At 44.1% G+C, this 18,563-nt stretch overlaps 1 protein-coding gene across 2 annotated transcripts in view; it reads right to left on the bottom strand.

The window, feature by feature from the left end:
• LOC111867401 (probable G-protein coupled receptor 158) overlaps nt 1–18,563 on the bottom strand; it is a gene marked incomplete at its 3' end in the record, with an annotated part of 242,176 nt that overhangs the window by 30,144 nt on the left and 193,469 nt on the right. For both annotated transcript variants that reach the window (XM_033752667.1, XM_023857223.2), the window contains 1 exon segment: nt 229–391. In XM_033752667.1, coding sequence (XP_033608558.1) covers nt 229–391 — 163 coding nt within the window.

The raw sequence follows: 18,563 nt of genomic DNA on the forward strand, positions 1-18,563 counted from the left end.
GCTAAGCAAGTGGCCGAACTCGCTTGCTCGGCGGGACTGATGGTACGCACAATTTATCGGTAGGGTAAAGAGACTGGTAGAATATCATAGAGGGAAGCACAATAGATCAAACTGGTCGCGGTGCATGGGGAAACCCACCCTCTCTAATTAACTAACTAACCGCTTGAGCTATGGCGCGGCCAAGCAGCTTACGTTAGTCTGGAATAATGAAAACGCCGGGTGTCTGACCTTGCACTTGCGCTGCTTGAAGACGACAATGGCGAGCACGACAGTGATGCACATGCAGAGGATCTGGACGCCCAGCACCACGGTGCGCAGCAAGTAGTCGTGACGCGCCATGCACGGGGAGTCCCCGCCACAGACATCGCATCCATCGGGGCAAGGCACGCACCTGCACAAGAAATGCCCCATCACACTCACAGTGCTCACAGCCCTGGAGGTGCCGAAGCTTCCCACACATCTGCCCTGCACCCACAGAACTTCAGTGCTTCATCAGTCCATTCATTTACATAAAACTGCTGCTGACAGAGGCAGTCACAAGGAGAAATACCTGCTGTACAGAAGGAACGAAGTTAATTGACAATACTTATTATGGCATGTGGGCCGTTTCTAGGAAACAGCTCGGTACAAATCACGTTTCCATGGAAGTGGATTTCTCGAGACCAATTCATGTACAACATACGTTTCCGTGTAAATGAATATTCGACAAACGTTTCTTAGTCAACAATCGACCTGTGAATCGTAGGAGGCGACGAAAACGGAACCCAGTGCCTGGGGATATAACTGGGTAACCCTATTCCTGGGGGATATAAATACGGGGACCTGGTCATCCAAGTTTGGGAGTCTCAAATTGGAGACATTAAAATGTGGTCACTTGTCTCACGGGGCTCGGACCCGAAAATGATGGCGATGGTGAACGCCAGCAGCAATTGTGAACGACAGACCCATCCTCTCGTCAGAGAGGATGTTACATAAGGACTATAACCGCAAGTGTTCAGTTGGGAAATAAAATTACTGGTCGTGAGTCTCAAGGGGCTTGTCGCCAAAACGAACTGATTGGCGGTAAACCGCCAGTCGTAAAGTAACTCTCTCTCTCTGATTGTGACTCTGACTGATCGGATTCATTCATTATTTGTTGTTTGTAAAACAGAAGTGCGTGATTCGTGAATCAGAAGCAAGTCAATCACAGTAAAACAGAAGTGCGTGATTCGTGAATCAGAAGCAAGTCAGTCACAGTAAAAGAGAAGTGTGTGATTCGTGAATCAGAAGCAAGTCAGTCACACTAAAACAGAAATGCGTGTTTCGTGAATCAGAAGCAAGTCAATCACAGTAAAACAGAAATGCGTGATTCGTGAATCAGAAGCAAGTCAATCACAGTAAAACAGAAGTGCGTGATTCGTGAATCAGAAGCAAGTCAGTCACAGTAAAAGAGAAGTGTGTGATTCGTGAATCAGAAGCAAGTCAGTCACACTAAAACAGAAATGCGTGTTTCGTGAATCAGAAGCAAGTCAATCACAGTAAAACAGAAATGCGTGATTCGTGAATCAGAAGCAAGTCAATCACAGTAAAACAGAAGTGCGTGATTCGTGAATCAGAAGCAAGTCAGTCACAGTAAAAGAGAAGTGTGTGATTCGTGAATCAGAAGCAAGTCAGTCACACTAAAACAGAAATGCGTGTTTCGTGAATCAGAAGCAAGTCAATCACAGTAAAACAGAAATGCGTGATTCGTGAATCAGAAGCAAGTCAATCACAGTAAAACAGAAGTGCGTGATTCGTGAATCAGAAGCAAGTCAGTCACAGTAAAAGAGAAGTGTGTGATTCGTGAATCAGAAGCAAGTCAGTCACACTAAAACAGAAATGCGTGTTTCGTGAATCAGAAGCAAGTCAATCACAGTAAAACAGAAATGCGTGATTCGTGAATCAGAAGCAAGTCAATCACAGTAAAACAGAAGTGCGTGATTCGTGAATCAGAAGCAAGTCAGTCACAGTAAAAGAGAAGTGTGTGATTCGTGAATCAGAAGCAAGTCAGTCACACTAAAACAGAAATGCGTGTTTCGTGAATCAGAAGCAAGTCAATCACAGTAAAACAGAAATGCGTGATTCGTGAATCAGAAGCAAGTCAATCACAGTAAAACAGAAGTGCGTGATTCGTGAATCAGAAGCAAGTCAGTAACAGTAAAAGAGAAGGCAGTCGCAGTCCAGTCAGAATGGAGCGAGTCTTAGTCAGTCACTGGTTGTGAGCTGTTGTAATTGATTGTGATTAAGAGTGACTGTAAATCCAGAACCTGTTATCATTGGTCACGGAGCCCTAAACTCGAGGTATCTTCTTGTCTTCCAGCATCTTTTAACTAGCAAAACACTGAGAAATAATTTAGATAGACTTACGTGTATTAATTGTGTCTGTAATTTAATGCCATGTTTCCTGTTAGCCTACTTTAATATCGTCAGGAAATGGTAGGTTTGTATAAGGTGCCTACCCGGCCAGATATCCGTTAGGTTCTGGAGACTGTTTCGTGTGCTTAATTAATATGTTCGTAGTCTGTGCTGATATAAGAACACACCTCTTGTGTATATTAATTGCAGGTAGCACCTGCTTGACATTCAATTCTGAAGTCGCTATGCTGTACAAACGACGGCAAAACAGCTGAATTTGTATTAGTAGGATGAATTCTTATCATATTTCTGCATAGAGACCATAAANTCACACTAAAACAGAAATGCGTGATTCGTGAATCAGAAGCAAGTCAGTCACAGTAAAACAGAAGTGCGTGATTCGTGAATCAGAACCAAGTCAGTCACAGTAAAACAGAAGTGCGTGATTCGTGAATCAGAAGCAAGTCAATCACAGTAAAAGAGAAGTGCGTGATTCGTGAATCAGAAGCAAGTCAGTAACAGTAAAAGAGAAGGCAGTCGCAGTCCAGTCAGAATGGAGCGAGTCTTAGTCAGTCACTGGTTGTGAGCTGTTGTAATTGATTGTGATTAAGAGTGACTGTAACAGAAGGTGTCAATAAATCCAATCCAGAACCTGTTATCGTTGGTCACGGAGCCCTAAACTCGTGATAATATCTGTATCTTATTGTCTTCCAGCATTCTTTAAACTAGAAAAACACTGAGAAATACTTTAGATAGACTTACGTGTATTAATTCTGTCTGTAATTTAATGCCATGTTTCCTGTTAGCCTACTTTAATATCGTCAGGAAATGGTAGGTTTGTATAAGGTGCCTACCCGGCCAGATATCCGTTAGGTTCTGGAGACTGTTTCGTGTGCTTAATTAATATGTTCGTAGTCTGTGCTGATATAAGAACACACCTCTTGTGTATATTAATTGCAGGTAGCACCTGCTTGACATTCAATTCTGAAGTCGCTATGCTGTACAAACGACGGCAAAACAGCTGAATTTGTATTAGTAGGATGAATTCTTATCATATTTCTGCATAGAGACCATAAAACATAGCGTTCATTACCACATGCTTGTAAGCCTGAGTCTATTGTTCTTAAGATTAGCTGAAGTGCAGAATATACAAGATGTTTCAAAGTCTTATTACCTAAAGTTATGGGATGGTTGAGGAGATATTTAGAACAGTAACTGTAAATAAACAGTTACTCGATTTGTCACCGTTCAGCAATTATGGCTTTTCAAAATTTTTGCTTTCAGTTTTTGTGAAGCTATACTACAGCCGGATAAAGAATTCTCAAGAATCTTCCCCACTCCGTCTATCAATTCTCCCTGCGCTCCCCCTACTCTACCGCCACTTTTTTACGGTCATTTTTACTTATCCTACAGCTTTTTGTACAGAACACTAAAGGGTAGCCCAGAATGGTAGAATGGGGCACGAGGCCCTCCCCACCTAACAACACTTATCCGTAACTCCAGTGAGAATGCTTTGAACGCTCAAGTATAGATACGAGAAATTTCATATGAAGGTAGATTATCAGAGATAAATTGTATACAGCATATAGCATGCATGGAAGTGAGGGAAATTCTTACAGTACTTTGGTCTGAACGCCCTCAGGGAAAAGTAAGTTTAAAGAGACTTTCACGGGAGGATATTATTAAAATAATCTTAAAGAAATGTGAGTTGGATGGGAGATGTGGACTTGATTCAGCCGGCTGAATATAAGGCTCGGTGACTGAATCTGTGAACACGGCACTGGATCTCCCAATTCAATGAAAAGAGGGACTGACTTAAAGCATTACATTGGTGTCAACAACCATTAGGAAAATAGGATCTTTTCAACAAACAGATCAACATATAAAATACGTTTCATGTTAATTCATATTACCCTCTTCACAGGGAGTCACGACAGCTCAGTAGGTGCAGAGACGGGCCACTGGTTACACGCCCGGAGTTCCATTCCCGGCAGGGCCAATATTTTTCTTTTCTCCACAGCGTCATGGCCGGCTCTGGGGCCCACCCAGCCTCCTGTCCAATAGGTTCCGGAGGCTCTTTCCTCGGGGTAAAGTGGCCGGGGAGTGAAGCTGACCACTCACCTCCATCTAGTGTTGAGGTCAAGAATGGTGGAGCTATACCTCCACTCCTTCATATATATTCATGGCATACCTTCTTCACAATGATGCTACAGGCTTCAGAATTTGTTATAAATTGTCCTGCCTATGTGATTAGGCAACAGGTAACGGTAACTGTACAGACTGACGGATTATGTTTCTCTTATATGCATACTGTGGCGCATAGACCCGTTTCTAGCAACGACCACAAAACAAACATAAGAATACAACCGCTGCTGGGCAGCAGATACCAGTATTTAACAAGCAAAACAGTTGAGATACAATAGAGGAAATGTTGGAAACTGTGTTTTCTTCTCTGTCCGTGCAAAAGGGTTATATAACGAGGACACCGGTCTGGGAGTTCAGTTAATGTAAAGTCAAGCACAAGAGACCACTGTTGGTCGCGGTGCAAGGGCTGAGAAGGCCACCCCTTATACATAGCGGAAAGTCAGTCCGTGAAGACTAGGAGGTTGGAATGATATGACCGCCAGCCTAGGAGTTAGTCGGTTGAAGCACTGAGAGAACTGTGACGAGAAAATTTGATTGGTGCAGTTAGAACAGAAGCTGAAGATTATCCACTGTTAGAAATTGTTACCAGGAAACGACTAGTGAAGACAGAGAAGACTTTTGAGTGCTGTGGTTGCAGTAATTTTTGGAGTGTGTAATTTAGTGAGACTGTTATAGCTACAGTTTTAAAAACCGTTGCCAGAAAACGACCAGTGGAGACCGTAAGAGACTGAGAACACTAGTCTGTGTGCGATAGAGATTTGTGGAGTGTAGTAACGAGTTGTATAAGTGGTCAATAAGTCGAGTAACTAATCCAAAACCCGTCTATAGTTACTCGATCACGCGACAATACTACACGTAAGCTATGCAGTAGCTAGGAAAACTGAAGTAACAGGCCTGTGGGTAGAATGGTGTCCACAGACTAAACACATGAATTGTGCTGTCGGATTGAACTTGCTGCTTCCTAATTGAATTTGTGTCGTGGCGAGAATGAGCTCTTTATTCAATTATATTTCGAGGCTTGTACTTCAGGAAGCTTCTAACAAACACTTCACTCCTAAAGTTTTCGGATAATAGGTTTTCCAAAATTAGCATAGCACCTCAGAAGGGTCACGAAAGAATGTTCCGTGCTAATCTGAAGGTATAATCAAGAGACGGGATAGTTTTGCTTTGGAACCATGAGCTCTTTCTGTGCTTAATAAAACACCAAGCCGTGAAACATAGAGATGAGTGGAGATATAGCTCCACGCATACTGAATATCAGTACTAAGATGGGGGTGAGTGGTTAGATTCATGCTCTGGCCTCTTTAATTCGGGTTTGTGTGTCACGGAGTTCGTCTGAACGTCATTTTATTTACGGTTCCATAATTACTACCCCGAATACTAACTAAAATTAATGTAAGACTAGTAGAAAAGCAGTTGGTAAATATATTTTAAAAAAAATTGTTTCAGAGTTCTAGCTCAATTCTTTTCCTTGCTGCTTGCCAAGGCGAAAATTGGGATACGAATCTGAAGTGAGAAATCGTGGAACTTCTCCTTCCGCCCAAAAAGTGAGGATAAATGAGAACTGTATCACTGTACTAATTATCCAACTAATTTCAATTAATCTGATCAATAAATCGCTTTTGTTGCAAAGATCTCTATCTTTTAATCAGAATAAAGTTTTAGTGTGACATAACGCAATCCAAAGAAATATGAAATCTGGACATCTGAAATGCGGCATAGCGGGATAATAATAAGTTTTATATTAAGAAGTTTTGTGTTGAAATAACAAACATGTCGACATCTCAAATCTACCGGCATAAAACTCCACCATAAACTGACTTCAATGTGTCCAGTGTTGGATCCCGGCTGTTCTATTTTCATTACCGACGTGAAATCTAATAGCGAAAACATTTAAAATCGGTTCTAGGCGTAACCTGATGAGTTTGAAATTAATTTATCGAGCAAGATGGCTGAAGCAGTAACGCTTCCGACTTGTAGTCTGGAGATATCCCGTTCAAATCTCGCCCGAGATAAAAACAAAAGAAACTCCGTGGTTTTTATCAGCAAGCGAACTATACCGATCGAGCGACCGCCGCTTGTCGGCGAAGTTAGTGCCAACTTTATCGGATAGAGGATGTTGTGTGGTCAGTGTAACGAATCCCAACAGCCGTTAATCTGGGGTTTCTAGACCGTAGCCGCCATTTCCTTGAAACAGCTCCTCAATTATCTTCAAAAGGCTGAGTGAACCCTGTTCCAGAGCCACTTCTTCTCAGAAAATCTGTAAGCGCCGGGAATCGAACCCGGACCTCTGGATCTGTAGGCAGGAATTCTGACCACTAGATCACAGAGGCCCGGGACACAGAGGCTGATATCTGACAGTGATTTAGGTGAGTATTTCTACTCTTACTGACTTTAAATTTGCTCTCTTTTAAACTATACGACTATAGGTCTCTCGGACACACACTCATTTTTACTGGATAAAGACGCCATTCTAGAAAGTTTAGGGGGAAAAAGTAATTTGTTTTAAGCAACAAAGTAACTCTACAGAGGAGAGTATGTTCTTATAGTAGCTCAGCTGGCCAAGAAATTAGCATATATTAAGGCGGTCCTAAGATTCATGGACGTGTTTAAAAGAGCGTCCTTACATAACATCTCATAACGAGTTTCTTTTTCTCTGAGGAATTGTTAGGATTCCTTCCAGTCATCTGGAGGACCACTCCTTGTATTCAGACCATTACTCCTTATCCGTTATATTTGCACCTACGCTCCCTGTCTGGGGAACTGCGGTAGCGTAGTTCGTTGGGGCACTATGCTATAAGCCGGAAGGTCGCGGGATTGAATTCGATGAGGTCATTGGATTTCTTTTCAATTGACCTAATCCTTCCAGCCGCACTATGGCCCTGGGGTCGACTCAGCCCCTAAGAGAAATGAGTACCAGGAATATTCTTGGAATGTTCTTGGGGGTGAAGGGCGGCCAGCGCGTAAGGCTGACAACCTTGCCGCCATCTATGAGCCGATTGTCTAGAAAATGTGGGACCCTGAACATCTCACAACCCTACTGGCCTTCACGTCCTGTGACAGGGATGGCTTTAGTTACTTTACTTTTTTCTTACTCCCTGTCTGTAGGCCGTCTGCTCCCTCTGAAGCATGGCGAGGGGCTCACACGCAGGGCGCAATGAGACAAAAATACGTACAAACTATATACCGGAAGTAAATATTACGACTGTGAGATCACCACGCTGTTCCCACTGTACTGTCACGTGTTGGAGTGAATTTAGACGCGGGTCTGGCTGGGCCAGTCGATTTAATGGATGTTCACCAGGCAGAACTCAATTAATTATAACATTTTCAATCTTACTGTAACTATAACACTTCGTAATTACGAACAATGATAACACTCTAAATGTTTCTGCTGTAACTAAAAAAAAACTCCGTGATTTTAGTCCGCAAGCGAACTATACCGACCGAGCGACCGCCGCTTGTCGGCGAAGTTTAGTGCCAACTTTTGCTGATAGAGGGTGTCGCGTGGTCAGCGCAACGAATTCCCACGGAAGTTAATTTCGTTTTTTTTAGACTGGAGCCACTATTTCCTTGAAATAGCTCCTCAATTATCATCACGAGGCTGAGTGGACACCGTTCCAGACCCACTACTTCTCCGAAAAAAATCTGATAGCACCGGGAATCGAACCAGGACCTCTGGATCTGTAGCCAGGAACGCTGACCACATAAAATAAAGACTTAATTTCTGCCTTCTGGCTTCTTCTTTCTTCTGTTTCTCCGACTTCTGGTTAAGTTAGGCGGGTGTGATTGCAGACACTTCCTCGAAGAGTTCTGTATTTCGTCTGGCAAACTGCTCCACTGTCATAATGTTTCGGCGAACCCTGTAGAAGTATGGCAATTGCATTCTTAGCCGTTCCTGTGCTGCGAACGGTTCGGTGTCGTGGATATCGGCTTTCAACACTGCGCGCAGTGAGTCACTAGAAACGTTGCGTAGCAATGAGTGTCTATTCTTGAACGCTTGGGAACGTGTTTATGTATTCGTTTTCTAGAAATAGCTCAATCTGTCACAGTCTGTATGATAAATCCTGAACCAATACATCGATTTTAACGAAATACAATAGGCACGCCCTGCCTCAGAAAGCTGTGAGATCTCCATAACCTCTAATATCCTACGGGTAATAACAAGATGGCGACAGAAGCGACACTAGCGCCATCTGATACACAATCCTGAAATGGTGTACGGTAATATTCTTCGAAGAAAACAGGAAACTTTTATTAAGAAACTATTTGTTTTGCATAATATGTATACTTAGCATTCAGCCTGAAAATAGGAGATGGAACATTTTAAATACGTATATAGCTATACGTGTATGTTCTGTACGAATTATTATTCTATGTGAGAAAATTACGTGGTGACGATGCGAAAATTTGAGGTTGTTTTCGATAAAATAAACACGGACAGAATTCGTACTTATTAAGTTGTTCCTAAGAACAATTAATACTGCACTAATATTACTGCTGCTGCTAGTGATGATGGTGGTTGATATAAATGTAACAAGAAAAATACTATACAAGACTTTTAGGACTACATTTCTGTGCAATAAGAAAATAGGCTTTATGATTTCCAATCGGAACACAATGTTTGACTATTCCAGTGACAAATGGATGCCTTGCAAGTAAGGCGAACACACTTTTCGAAACAAAATCCGGGACATACGCTGAGGGGGGGACCCCAAGGGACGGAACCAAAGTCGGCAGGGGGTTCATATTTATGTACTGAGAAATGAAAACATAGGTCATTTTAATCTAGAAGAAAATTCAGTGCTAGTTCTAGAGATAACGATCCAGATTTTACGTGGGAAATGTTCGGCTCGAATCTCGGAAGGAGACATGTCTTTCCGTGGATATCTTCAGTCCACTCAGGTAAATATTTCAAATTAAGACACGGCCGCCATTTTCTTCTAAGTTCTTTCTAATGAATCTCGCCAATTATCCGACCCTACGAAGTTATATACTAAGGGCGTTCCGTATATAATGCCTCCTATTTTTTTTAAAGAAAACTACAACAGATACAGAAATCATAATAACGCAGTTAAATAGAGCAAGATTTCAGCTACTTAAGCTATTTTTACACATAATCACCTCCATTCGTTATTCACTTTTGCCATCGATGAACAAGAGCCTGTATGCCGTGCCCGTAAAAGTCTGCGCCAGCAGAGGCTAGCCACTTTCTTACACCTGCAACGACAGCATCGTTGTCTGGAAAATGTTGCCCACGTAGTCCGTCTTTCAGAGGCCCAAAGAGATGGAAGTCTGAAGGTGCTAAATCGGGGCTATAAGGAGGATGTGGTAGGACAGTCCAGCCAAACTTTGCAATGTGCGCGGTGGTCGCCAAACTGGTATGGGGTCTAGCGTTATCGTGTTGCAAGCGAAAGGTTGTCTGCTTCTCTGACCTGACTCGGGAAATACGGGCTTTCAGCTTAGTCAGCATCGTCTTGTAGCGTTCAGAATTGACAGTCCCTGGTCGTTATCTGCTGATCTGTTCGGATGAGGAGCTCTTCATTGTGAGGAGTGGCAGCTGAGCAGGGACGCCCAGGGCGTGGCTTGTAGTGCACTTCATTTTCGCCACTGTTGAAACGCACTACCCACCGCCTCACTGTGCTGACATCCACTGTATTGTCTCTGTACATCTTTAGCAAGTGTCGCTGGATGTCAATGGGTACAATTTGTTCGGCAGTGAGAAATTCAATAACACATTTCTCTTTCATACGCACCTCTATGTCAGACGCCATTTTGGTAAACTGCTCTGCTGTCGCTATCTGTCGGACGACAACCAAATTAACAGTACATTGGTGGGAAGGTTCAACCTCTACTACAACACCAACATCCAACTCAGACGTTACACATTAACACAAAAAAATAGAAGGCCTTATATACGGAACGCACCACGTACAATGGCAGCGCGGTCTACGGAATGAACTATCTTCGCTCGCTCGAACGCTGTGATCGTGGGTTCGAATCACACTCAAGGCATTAATGTCTGTGTGTGAGTTTATTCTGTGTTTGTGTTTTCCCATGTGTAGGTAGCGGTCTTGCGACGGGCTGCTCCCCCCCGTCCAAAGAGTCTTACCGACTGTATATAAGATGAAGAAACTGCGGAAGAGGCCAGGGCCCGAAAAAGAGCTGACTGACTGATTCATAAGACATGCGTTTCTTTTGCTTCCGGTCTGTTCTGTTCCTTTCTCGCCAAGGACAGTGTAAAACGAATCGCTGTGCCGGTAAACAGGCTGTTTCAGATCAAATGTCTCCTTGGGGATTACCTGTTATTATAAGGGTAAAAGTGTCGGTATAGCGACTGGGTACAGGTTGGATGATCGAGGGGTCGGAGTTCGAGTTCCGGTAGGGTCAAGAATTTTCTCTTCTCCAAGTCATCAAGACCGGCTCTGGGGTTCACCCAACCTCCCAATGGCTACCTGGGGTTCTTATTGAGGGGGTAAAGCGGCCGAAGCGTGAAGGTGACTACTCATTTCCAACTAGTGCCGAGGTCAAGAAATGTGGATCTATACATCCACTCCCCCATACGCCTTCATGGTGCAGTGCTTAATTAGGTAAGCACAAGAATAAGTTTTACCGGGAAATTTCTTCAGTTCTCATATAACCGGTTCAAAAAGCAGGACTATCTATCTATGGTTGTACAGCCCTTTGTTGGGTCTTGGCGGCTTTTCCAGTTCCTTGATCTTTTGACATAGCCGATAGAACTCCTAGGACGGGGGATCAGCCCATCGCAAGGCTGCTACTTGCACACAGGACAGCACAACCACAGAATAAACGCACACAGACATCTATGCCTCAAGTTGGATTGAACCCATTGAGCTGGTCACTGTGTTCGGCACATAAACCAGGGCTGCCCCTTATAAAACGGGACATACGGTCAACTTACGTACAAGAAGTTATGTTCGATATTGCCCTCGGCGTCTCGGAAGCGATTTGTTGCGGACCCACCCGTGCGGGCGCACTTGGCTTCACCCGCCCTCCCCTCAGCTTACCGCCAGTGCCCTAGATATCGATTAGCGGCACAACTACACCCACCACCCACACTCACCCATTCATTCTCCGCTCCCCACCCTGAAGCTTGATTGTTTTTTACAGCGAATTGTTTCCTGCGTGCCGGTTGATGATCATGAATTGTGAATTGATAGGAATTGGGGAGGGTATGGCGCGTTAAGGGTGGTCCATCCGAGAGGACTGACAGCGCTCCGATATCGGCGTATCTTCAGCATCTGAGCACTCCTGAAGGAGTACACTGCGTTCTCGCAACACAGCGGTATGCGGGATCTTCACTGTGCCCGCTCTTTTACATTGGCGCGAAGGGGGAACACACAGGATGATTCACTCCCAGTAATAACAATAATTCACTCCATAATTTGTTAATGAAAACCAAATTTCACCTGTTATTCTTTTACTTGTGCTTGTATTCCTGTTTCATTTATGATTACCTAAAGGGACAAGCGGTTGCGTGATTGGCTGAGGCACTATGCTACAAGCCGGAAGGTCGCGGTTTAGAATCCCGATGAGGTAATCGGATTTTTCAATTGACCTATTCCTTCCAACCGCACTATGGCCCTGGAGCCGACTCAGCTTCTAACAGAAATGAGTACCAGGTAAAGGGCGGCCGCTACGTAAAGCTGACAACATCACTGACTTTTGTGAGCTGATTTTCTAGAAAACGTGTGAGCCTCGACGTCTCAGAAACTTTTTGGTCTCTACGGCCTGTTACAGGGATAGCGTTACCATTTTTTACCTTGTATGATTACCTACAGCGCACGCAGACGTACGTAAAGATCTCGATAGATGTGGAGACTGTTGAGTTAATTTCCTCCCGTCTGGAGACACGGGCCGATGCAACGCACCATGTTAGCGAATGTTGCAGCCAGCGTGGTAGGAGAAACTGTCGTAATTCCGTTGGAAATGCTTCCTTTAAGGCCATCAATGGGGAAGTTTGTTTTTAAACACCCTGCCCTTCAGTAGGTCACACAGGAAGTAGCGTGGCAAAGTCATGTCTGGAGACCTAAGCGGGTAACGTCATTTCGAGATAATCCTATCCCGTCTCGAGACCATCTTCTGGATTATGCTGTTTGATGGCGAAGCAATACTGAGACGGGGTTCTCTGAACCATCACGTAACCCACAACATGCGTACGAGAAAAACACGTACATTATTGCGCCGAAGAACACGTGGGCTCAGAGAATGAAGGAAATGGCGCGAACTGCGTCAGTGTTGCTACCTACACACTGCTGCCACCTATTGTTCACATCGGTGAGTCACTCAGCAACTTATCATTTCGGGACTTCCCCGGAGTAGATCGTCCTGTAGCGAGTGAAGGAGACTGTGACCTGTGGCACATGTAGCATTCATGGCTCATATGACAAATGAATACAAAACGTAGGTTGATGAGTCTGAAGAGGTTGTCCCTGTGCGTAATTAAGCATCAGACAATGAAGGCGTATTGGTCAAGGCATTTTTTACCTCGGCTGCAGATGGAGAAGAGTGGTCAGCATCACGCTCCAACCGTTTTACCCGCAGGATGAAAGACTCCGGTATCCATTGCATAGGAAGTTCCGTGAACCCCCGAGGTATCTGGACCCTGTGAAGCAGGAAAATCTCTCGCCCCTCAAGAATTGAGCCCCAATTTCTCCGTTTTCTATCCCAGTGCCTAGTCACTCTATCCTGAATATTGCTATGGGCAATGGAAGCGGGACGGACCGGCCAGAGTGCAGATGCCCAACAAGACTCTCTCTGCAGCTGAAGCAAGAAAGTCTGAGATCACAAAAACAAGGAAAAGGTGGGAAAAGAACCCCGATTCCTCGGCGCGTCCAGCCAGTCGTCTAGGTCGCTATACCGACTGACCTATTCCGGCTCCAATATGACAGGAAATTAAAATTTATCTTGTGTAACTAATATGTTGGGAACTAACTAACTACATGGAGCTTGGCGCTTCTTGAGAAGCCGCCAGTCGCTAAGCTACTCAAAAATATCCTAGCAATTTTATATAACCAGAAGGTTCATTGCCGTCTTCACAAGAGCCCTCATCAATTTTATCCTCTGTTGGGACATGAACATTCTGAATAATGATGTCACAACAGCGACCTCTCAGTATTGTAACATGACGCCTGAAAGCCGAAGTGGTGGATCCACAGCAGACGTAAAGTGCTGAGCAATGGATCGGAAATCACGTTCCAGTTACAAGGGATATTAGCAAAGACTACTTCTGTTACAATGAATGGCAGCGAAAGAGTCGTTTCCATGTAGCAAGTCGCTAAACAAAGGCTTTACCGTGACAACAAGGGGAAATGTTCGAAGTGCCTTCTAATCCGGCTGCGTGGTACTTATAAAGGGCAGTGCATTCGTGAATTCGAGAGTATATTATTATTATTATTATTATTAGTAGTAGTAGTAGTAGTAGTAGTAGTAGTAGTAGTAGTAGTAGTAGTTTCATAACTTATACTCTTCTTCAAGTAAAATTAGAATGATGAAGTCAAGGAGGACGAGATGGGCAGGGCATGTAGCACGAATGGGGGAGACGAGGAATGCATATAGGATATTGGTGGGAAAGCTAGTAGGAAAGAGACCACTGGGAAGACCAAGGTGTAGGTGGGTGGGCAATATTAAAATGGATCTTAGAGAGATAGAATGGGATGATATGGACTGGATTGATCTGGCTGAGGATAGGGACCAGTGAAGGGTTCTTGGGAACACGGTAATGAACCTTCGGGTTCCATAAAATGCTGGGAAATTCTTGAGTAGCTGTACAAATGGCGGCTCCTCCGGAAGGGCGCAGCTCCCTAGGTACGTAAGTATTTTTTTTGCTAGTGGGGTGGGACTAAGTCCCTTGTACTGCGGCCACTTCTGGCCTATTGTACCAGCCCCAGATGATAGGTGAGGGTGATTGTGGAGCAATTGGTGGAATGAAGAATGGCAGGGGAAACCGAAGTACTCGGAGAAAGCCTGCCCCAGGGCCACTTTATCCACCACAAATCCCTCTTTACTAGACCCGGGATCGAACCCGGGCCGCCGCGATGGGAAGCCAGCGATTAACCGCTTGAGCTATGGCACGGCCCTGAGTAAGTAAGTAAGTAAGTAAGTAAGTACGTAAGTAGTAGTAGCAGCAGCAGAGGTCAGTCAGAGATTAGTGAGAGATTCCTCATACAGAGTGTCCATACGGCATTATGGAGTTCAATGTGTGAGCTGTTATAATGGACTACAATTGTAAACAAGTGCCAATAAACCCAATCATCAAATCTAGAATTCATTATTATTTATCACAACAACCCTGACAGGATTATGTATGACACCCTATCACTAACAAACTCTACAACTGCTGATATAATTCTCTTGCGCTAGAAGAATACAGGTACCTAATTCACGTTTCCCATTTCCGTAGAAAAATGTATTGTCACGTGTAGGGTTGTACGCGTGGCAAACTCGGATGATTGGATTTATGAGTACTTCGGTTACACTGTTTCTCTTAATTACAATTAATATAACGCTATCGCTGATCTACAAACTATATATTTCACCGTTGCACACGCACTAGGATTCTCAGTTTCCACTGGTCGTCTCCTAGCAACGGATCTCAACACAGACACTATCACTTCAAATTGCTATAAAGGCTTCTTTGTTTTCGATCACTATGTCCTCCTCTGTCCTAATCTGTAATCAATCTTCACAATTCACTAAGGACACGCTCCATTCTCGTCCTCGTGCTCTCAACTGCTGAACCCTCCTGGACTCTGCACTCTACTCTGTCAAAGTCACGTTACTACTGACGGTCTTATTTTTGTGGGGCGCCCTCTCGGACGAGAGGACGGGTCTCACCTTTGTATATGCTGCTGGGCCTTGGTAGCGCAGTCTCTCTTGGGTCCCAGTCCCTTAGGACTGGCGACCATATTTTACTGTTTCAGATTTGAGACTTCCCTTTTCGTCGCCTCGTACGACTCACAGGGTCACGGTGCAGGTATTCGAACCGGCCTCCACGCGGGATTCTAGTCTAAACTATTACAGATACTCGTTATATAAGCTTCACACTGATCACATAGAAAAAACATCTTTCATTCTCGACTCCTATTGCTGTAACGCACTCAAATGAATCTTGTTTACGGGTCGTTGCATAGGAACGGCGATTCTTTCATTGTTCCCTTGTGTGTATTCGGTCGCGGGGTGTTTACCGGTCCGTTACCTAGCTCTGGCAATCTACGTTACAGTATATTCGGCTGCTGGTTCAGTGCCACCTCTGTTCCATCTGACCTGTACTCTCCTTATGAATGAATGAATGTATAAGGGGTGGGCTTTCTTGGCCCTTGCACCGCGACAACAGTGATCTCTTGTGCCTGCTCTCTCCCTAAATCTAACTTACATTTTGATATTTCTTTCGCAACTGTCATGAGCGAACCTGTCCTATACAGACATCTTACATTCCACATACCAAATCTCATGCCCATTTTCCTTAGCTTAGGCCGTCACGTTGTGGCATAGATGGTAATATCCCGTGTGGGGGTGGGTTAGAATATACCCACCGCAGCCTTGCGAGACGTAAAGAGAGCCCGGTGCCTGGGGGTATAACTGGGCCACACTGTCGTCACTTGTAAGACAACACCACACGCTGCTAAAGGGAGCAACGCAGAGACAAGGGGCAAAATTACAGATTGCAGACGTAACACAACAATGGGCTTAAGAACAGAAAATCAGGCTGCCGCAATAAAACTTCCGAAGTAAAAGTTGCATATCTAAACAAGTGGACGAGACACCTTATAAGGCGTAATAAGAATTTTACAAAATTTAAAGGAAAACAAATTTTAATAACTTAAGTAAACTACGGGGTGTGCTACGTATTTTAGCGCATACCAATTGACTACGATTATGACGGTTTAAACCACGAAACGTGCAGTTGCACATGCGATGAGTGGACAATATTGGCGCAGTGTAGCGAAAACATCTGAAGATGGCCATTTTGTCTGGAAATATAACATTATTATAGCAGCGGCTGCGGCAGTGGACGTAACACTGCATCTTTGAAACTAGAAATTCTTCTAAAAACCATTAAAATTCAGTTCCCATCTCATAGAAAATACACTGTTTTCATCACAGAAGATATTAATAACAACATAAATTTATTTTCAAAATCTATGAAACACACAAATACAATGACTGCATAGGAAAAAACTGTGAGTATTTTTTGTGTTAAGGCAGGTGGTAGGTTTAATTACCACTGTCCTTTAAAAGATGAATTTAAATTGTAATCTTCTGGGTTATGACGTCACGTCATCTTGCATGTGTTTGCGAAAATTCCAGACGGATCTGCAATCATTATCGCTAGGCTATTCTGAAGTTTCAGTCAGAAAGTACCTCCAAAACGTTGGTATCCACCGCAAAATTACATGATGCCATAACATATTGTAGCGTGTAAAGCTGTTGCAATGCAATGAGAGCCAGGCAGGCGAATAAGCAGCCGTGTTATGTAACGCATTTCTAGGTAAACACGTTTCCGCGGCAAAGAATACGCACGCAGCAATAGGGTTACTGTTGGACACTGTGTTTTCTACTCGGTCCGCGCAAAGAAAATTGGGATGACCCAGTCAGTTGTGAGTTGAGTTCTTCAAGAGATACGGAGAAGAGATAGCGCTATAGTTCACTTGACAGTTCAATTACGGGATATTCGCCACACAGTAATGACGTGAGCACTTACTTACTTACTCATAGAGATGAGCCCTTCAGGAGGACCCGCCAATTCTGCAGCTACTCAAGAATTTCCCAGCATTTTATGGAACCGGAAGGTTCATTACCGTGTTCACAAGAGCCCTCCACTAGTCCCTATCTCTACATGCCCTGCCCACCTCCTCCTCCTTCACTTGATCAATCTAATTATACTCGGAGAAGAGTAAAAGTTATGAAGCTCCTCATTGTGCAGATTTCTACAACCTCCTGTCACTTCATTACGTGAGCACAGAAGCTGAAAATCTCCATCATTAGGAGCTGCTACCAAGCAACGACTAGTGAAGACACTGAAGGCTGGAGAAGACTTAGCGTGTAGTGATTTGTGAATTGTACAAATCAGCGGTAGCGCTGTAATTCATTTCATTGCTAGTGGGGTGGGACTAAGTCCCTTGTACTGCGGCCACTTCTGGCCTATTGTACCAGCCCCATATGATAGGCGAGGGTGATTGTGGAGCAATTGGTGGGATGAAGATTGGCAAAGGACCTGAAGTACTCGGAGAAACCCTGTCCCAGCGCCACTTTGTACACCACAAATCCCACTTGATCAGACCCGGGATCGGACCCGGGCCTCCTCGGTGGGAAGCCAGCTACTAACGCCAGTAGCGTAGTTTGTTGAGGCACTATTCTACAAGCGGGAAGGTAGCGGGTTCGAATCTCGATGTCATTGGATTTTTTAATTGACTTAATCCTTCCAGCCGCACTATGGCCCTGGGGTCGACTCAGCTTCTAACATAAAATAATACCAGGGATATTCTTGGGGTACTGGGCGTGTATAAAACTACAGTGTAACTTCCACTAGAGTGAAACCTAAAAAAGTCAAAGTAATATTAAATTTAAAATTAGAAACCAATATCGGTTGGTATGTCTAAAGTGACACTGGTCCGTAACATCGGAACCTACAGACAGTACAAGGAGATGCTGTGCCAGTCGTGCCAATTGCATGATGAAAATGAGCTACGAAATCGGTCTCTGTCTAACACGAAATGTCCCGGAATGCGAGAATGGGCCAACAATGAGCTAAACTTGTGAATGGTAGAAGTGAAGGTGACAATTTTCACATGGAACCCACAGGATATAAAACTGAGCCTCTGGGACCCGAGTCATGCGCAAATTATTATAGACTTCTCTGTAACTGAGGGAATGCTAATATCTGTCACAAAAATACTGAGTTATGGCTCAGTCGATATAGTGGTGGGCTATAGGCTTGACGGCCTGGGTTCGATTCTTGTTAAAGGTAAAAGTAAAGCTATCCATGTAAAAGGCCGCGAAGGTCAACAGGGGTTGTGAAACAT

The sequence above is a fragment of the Cryptotermes secundus genome, unplaced genomic scaffold (genome assembly GCF_002891405.2).
Source record: "Cryptotermes secundus unplaced genomic scaffold, Csec_1.0 scaffold397, whole genome shotgun sequence".
Classification (NCBI taxonomy): Eukaryota; Metazoa; Arthropoda; class Insecta; order Blattodea; family Kalotermitidae; genus Cryptotermes; species Cryptotermes secundus.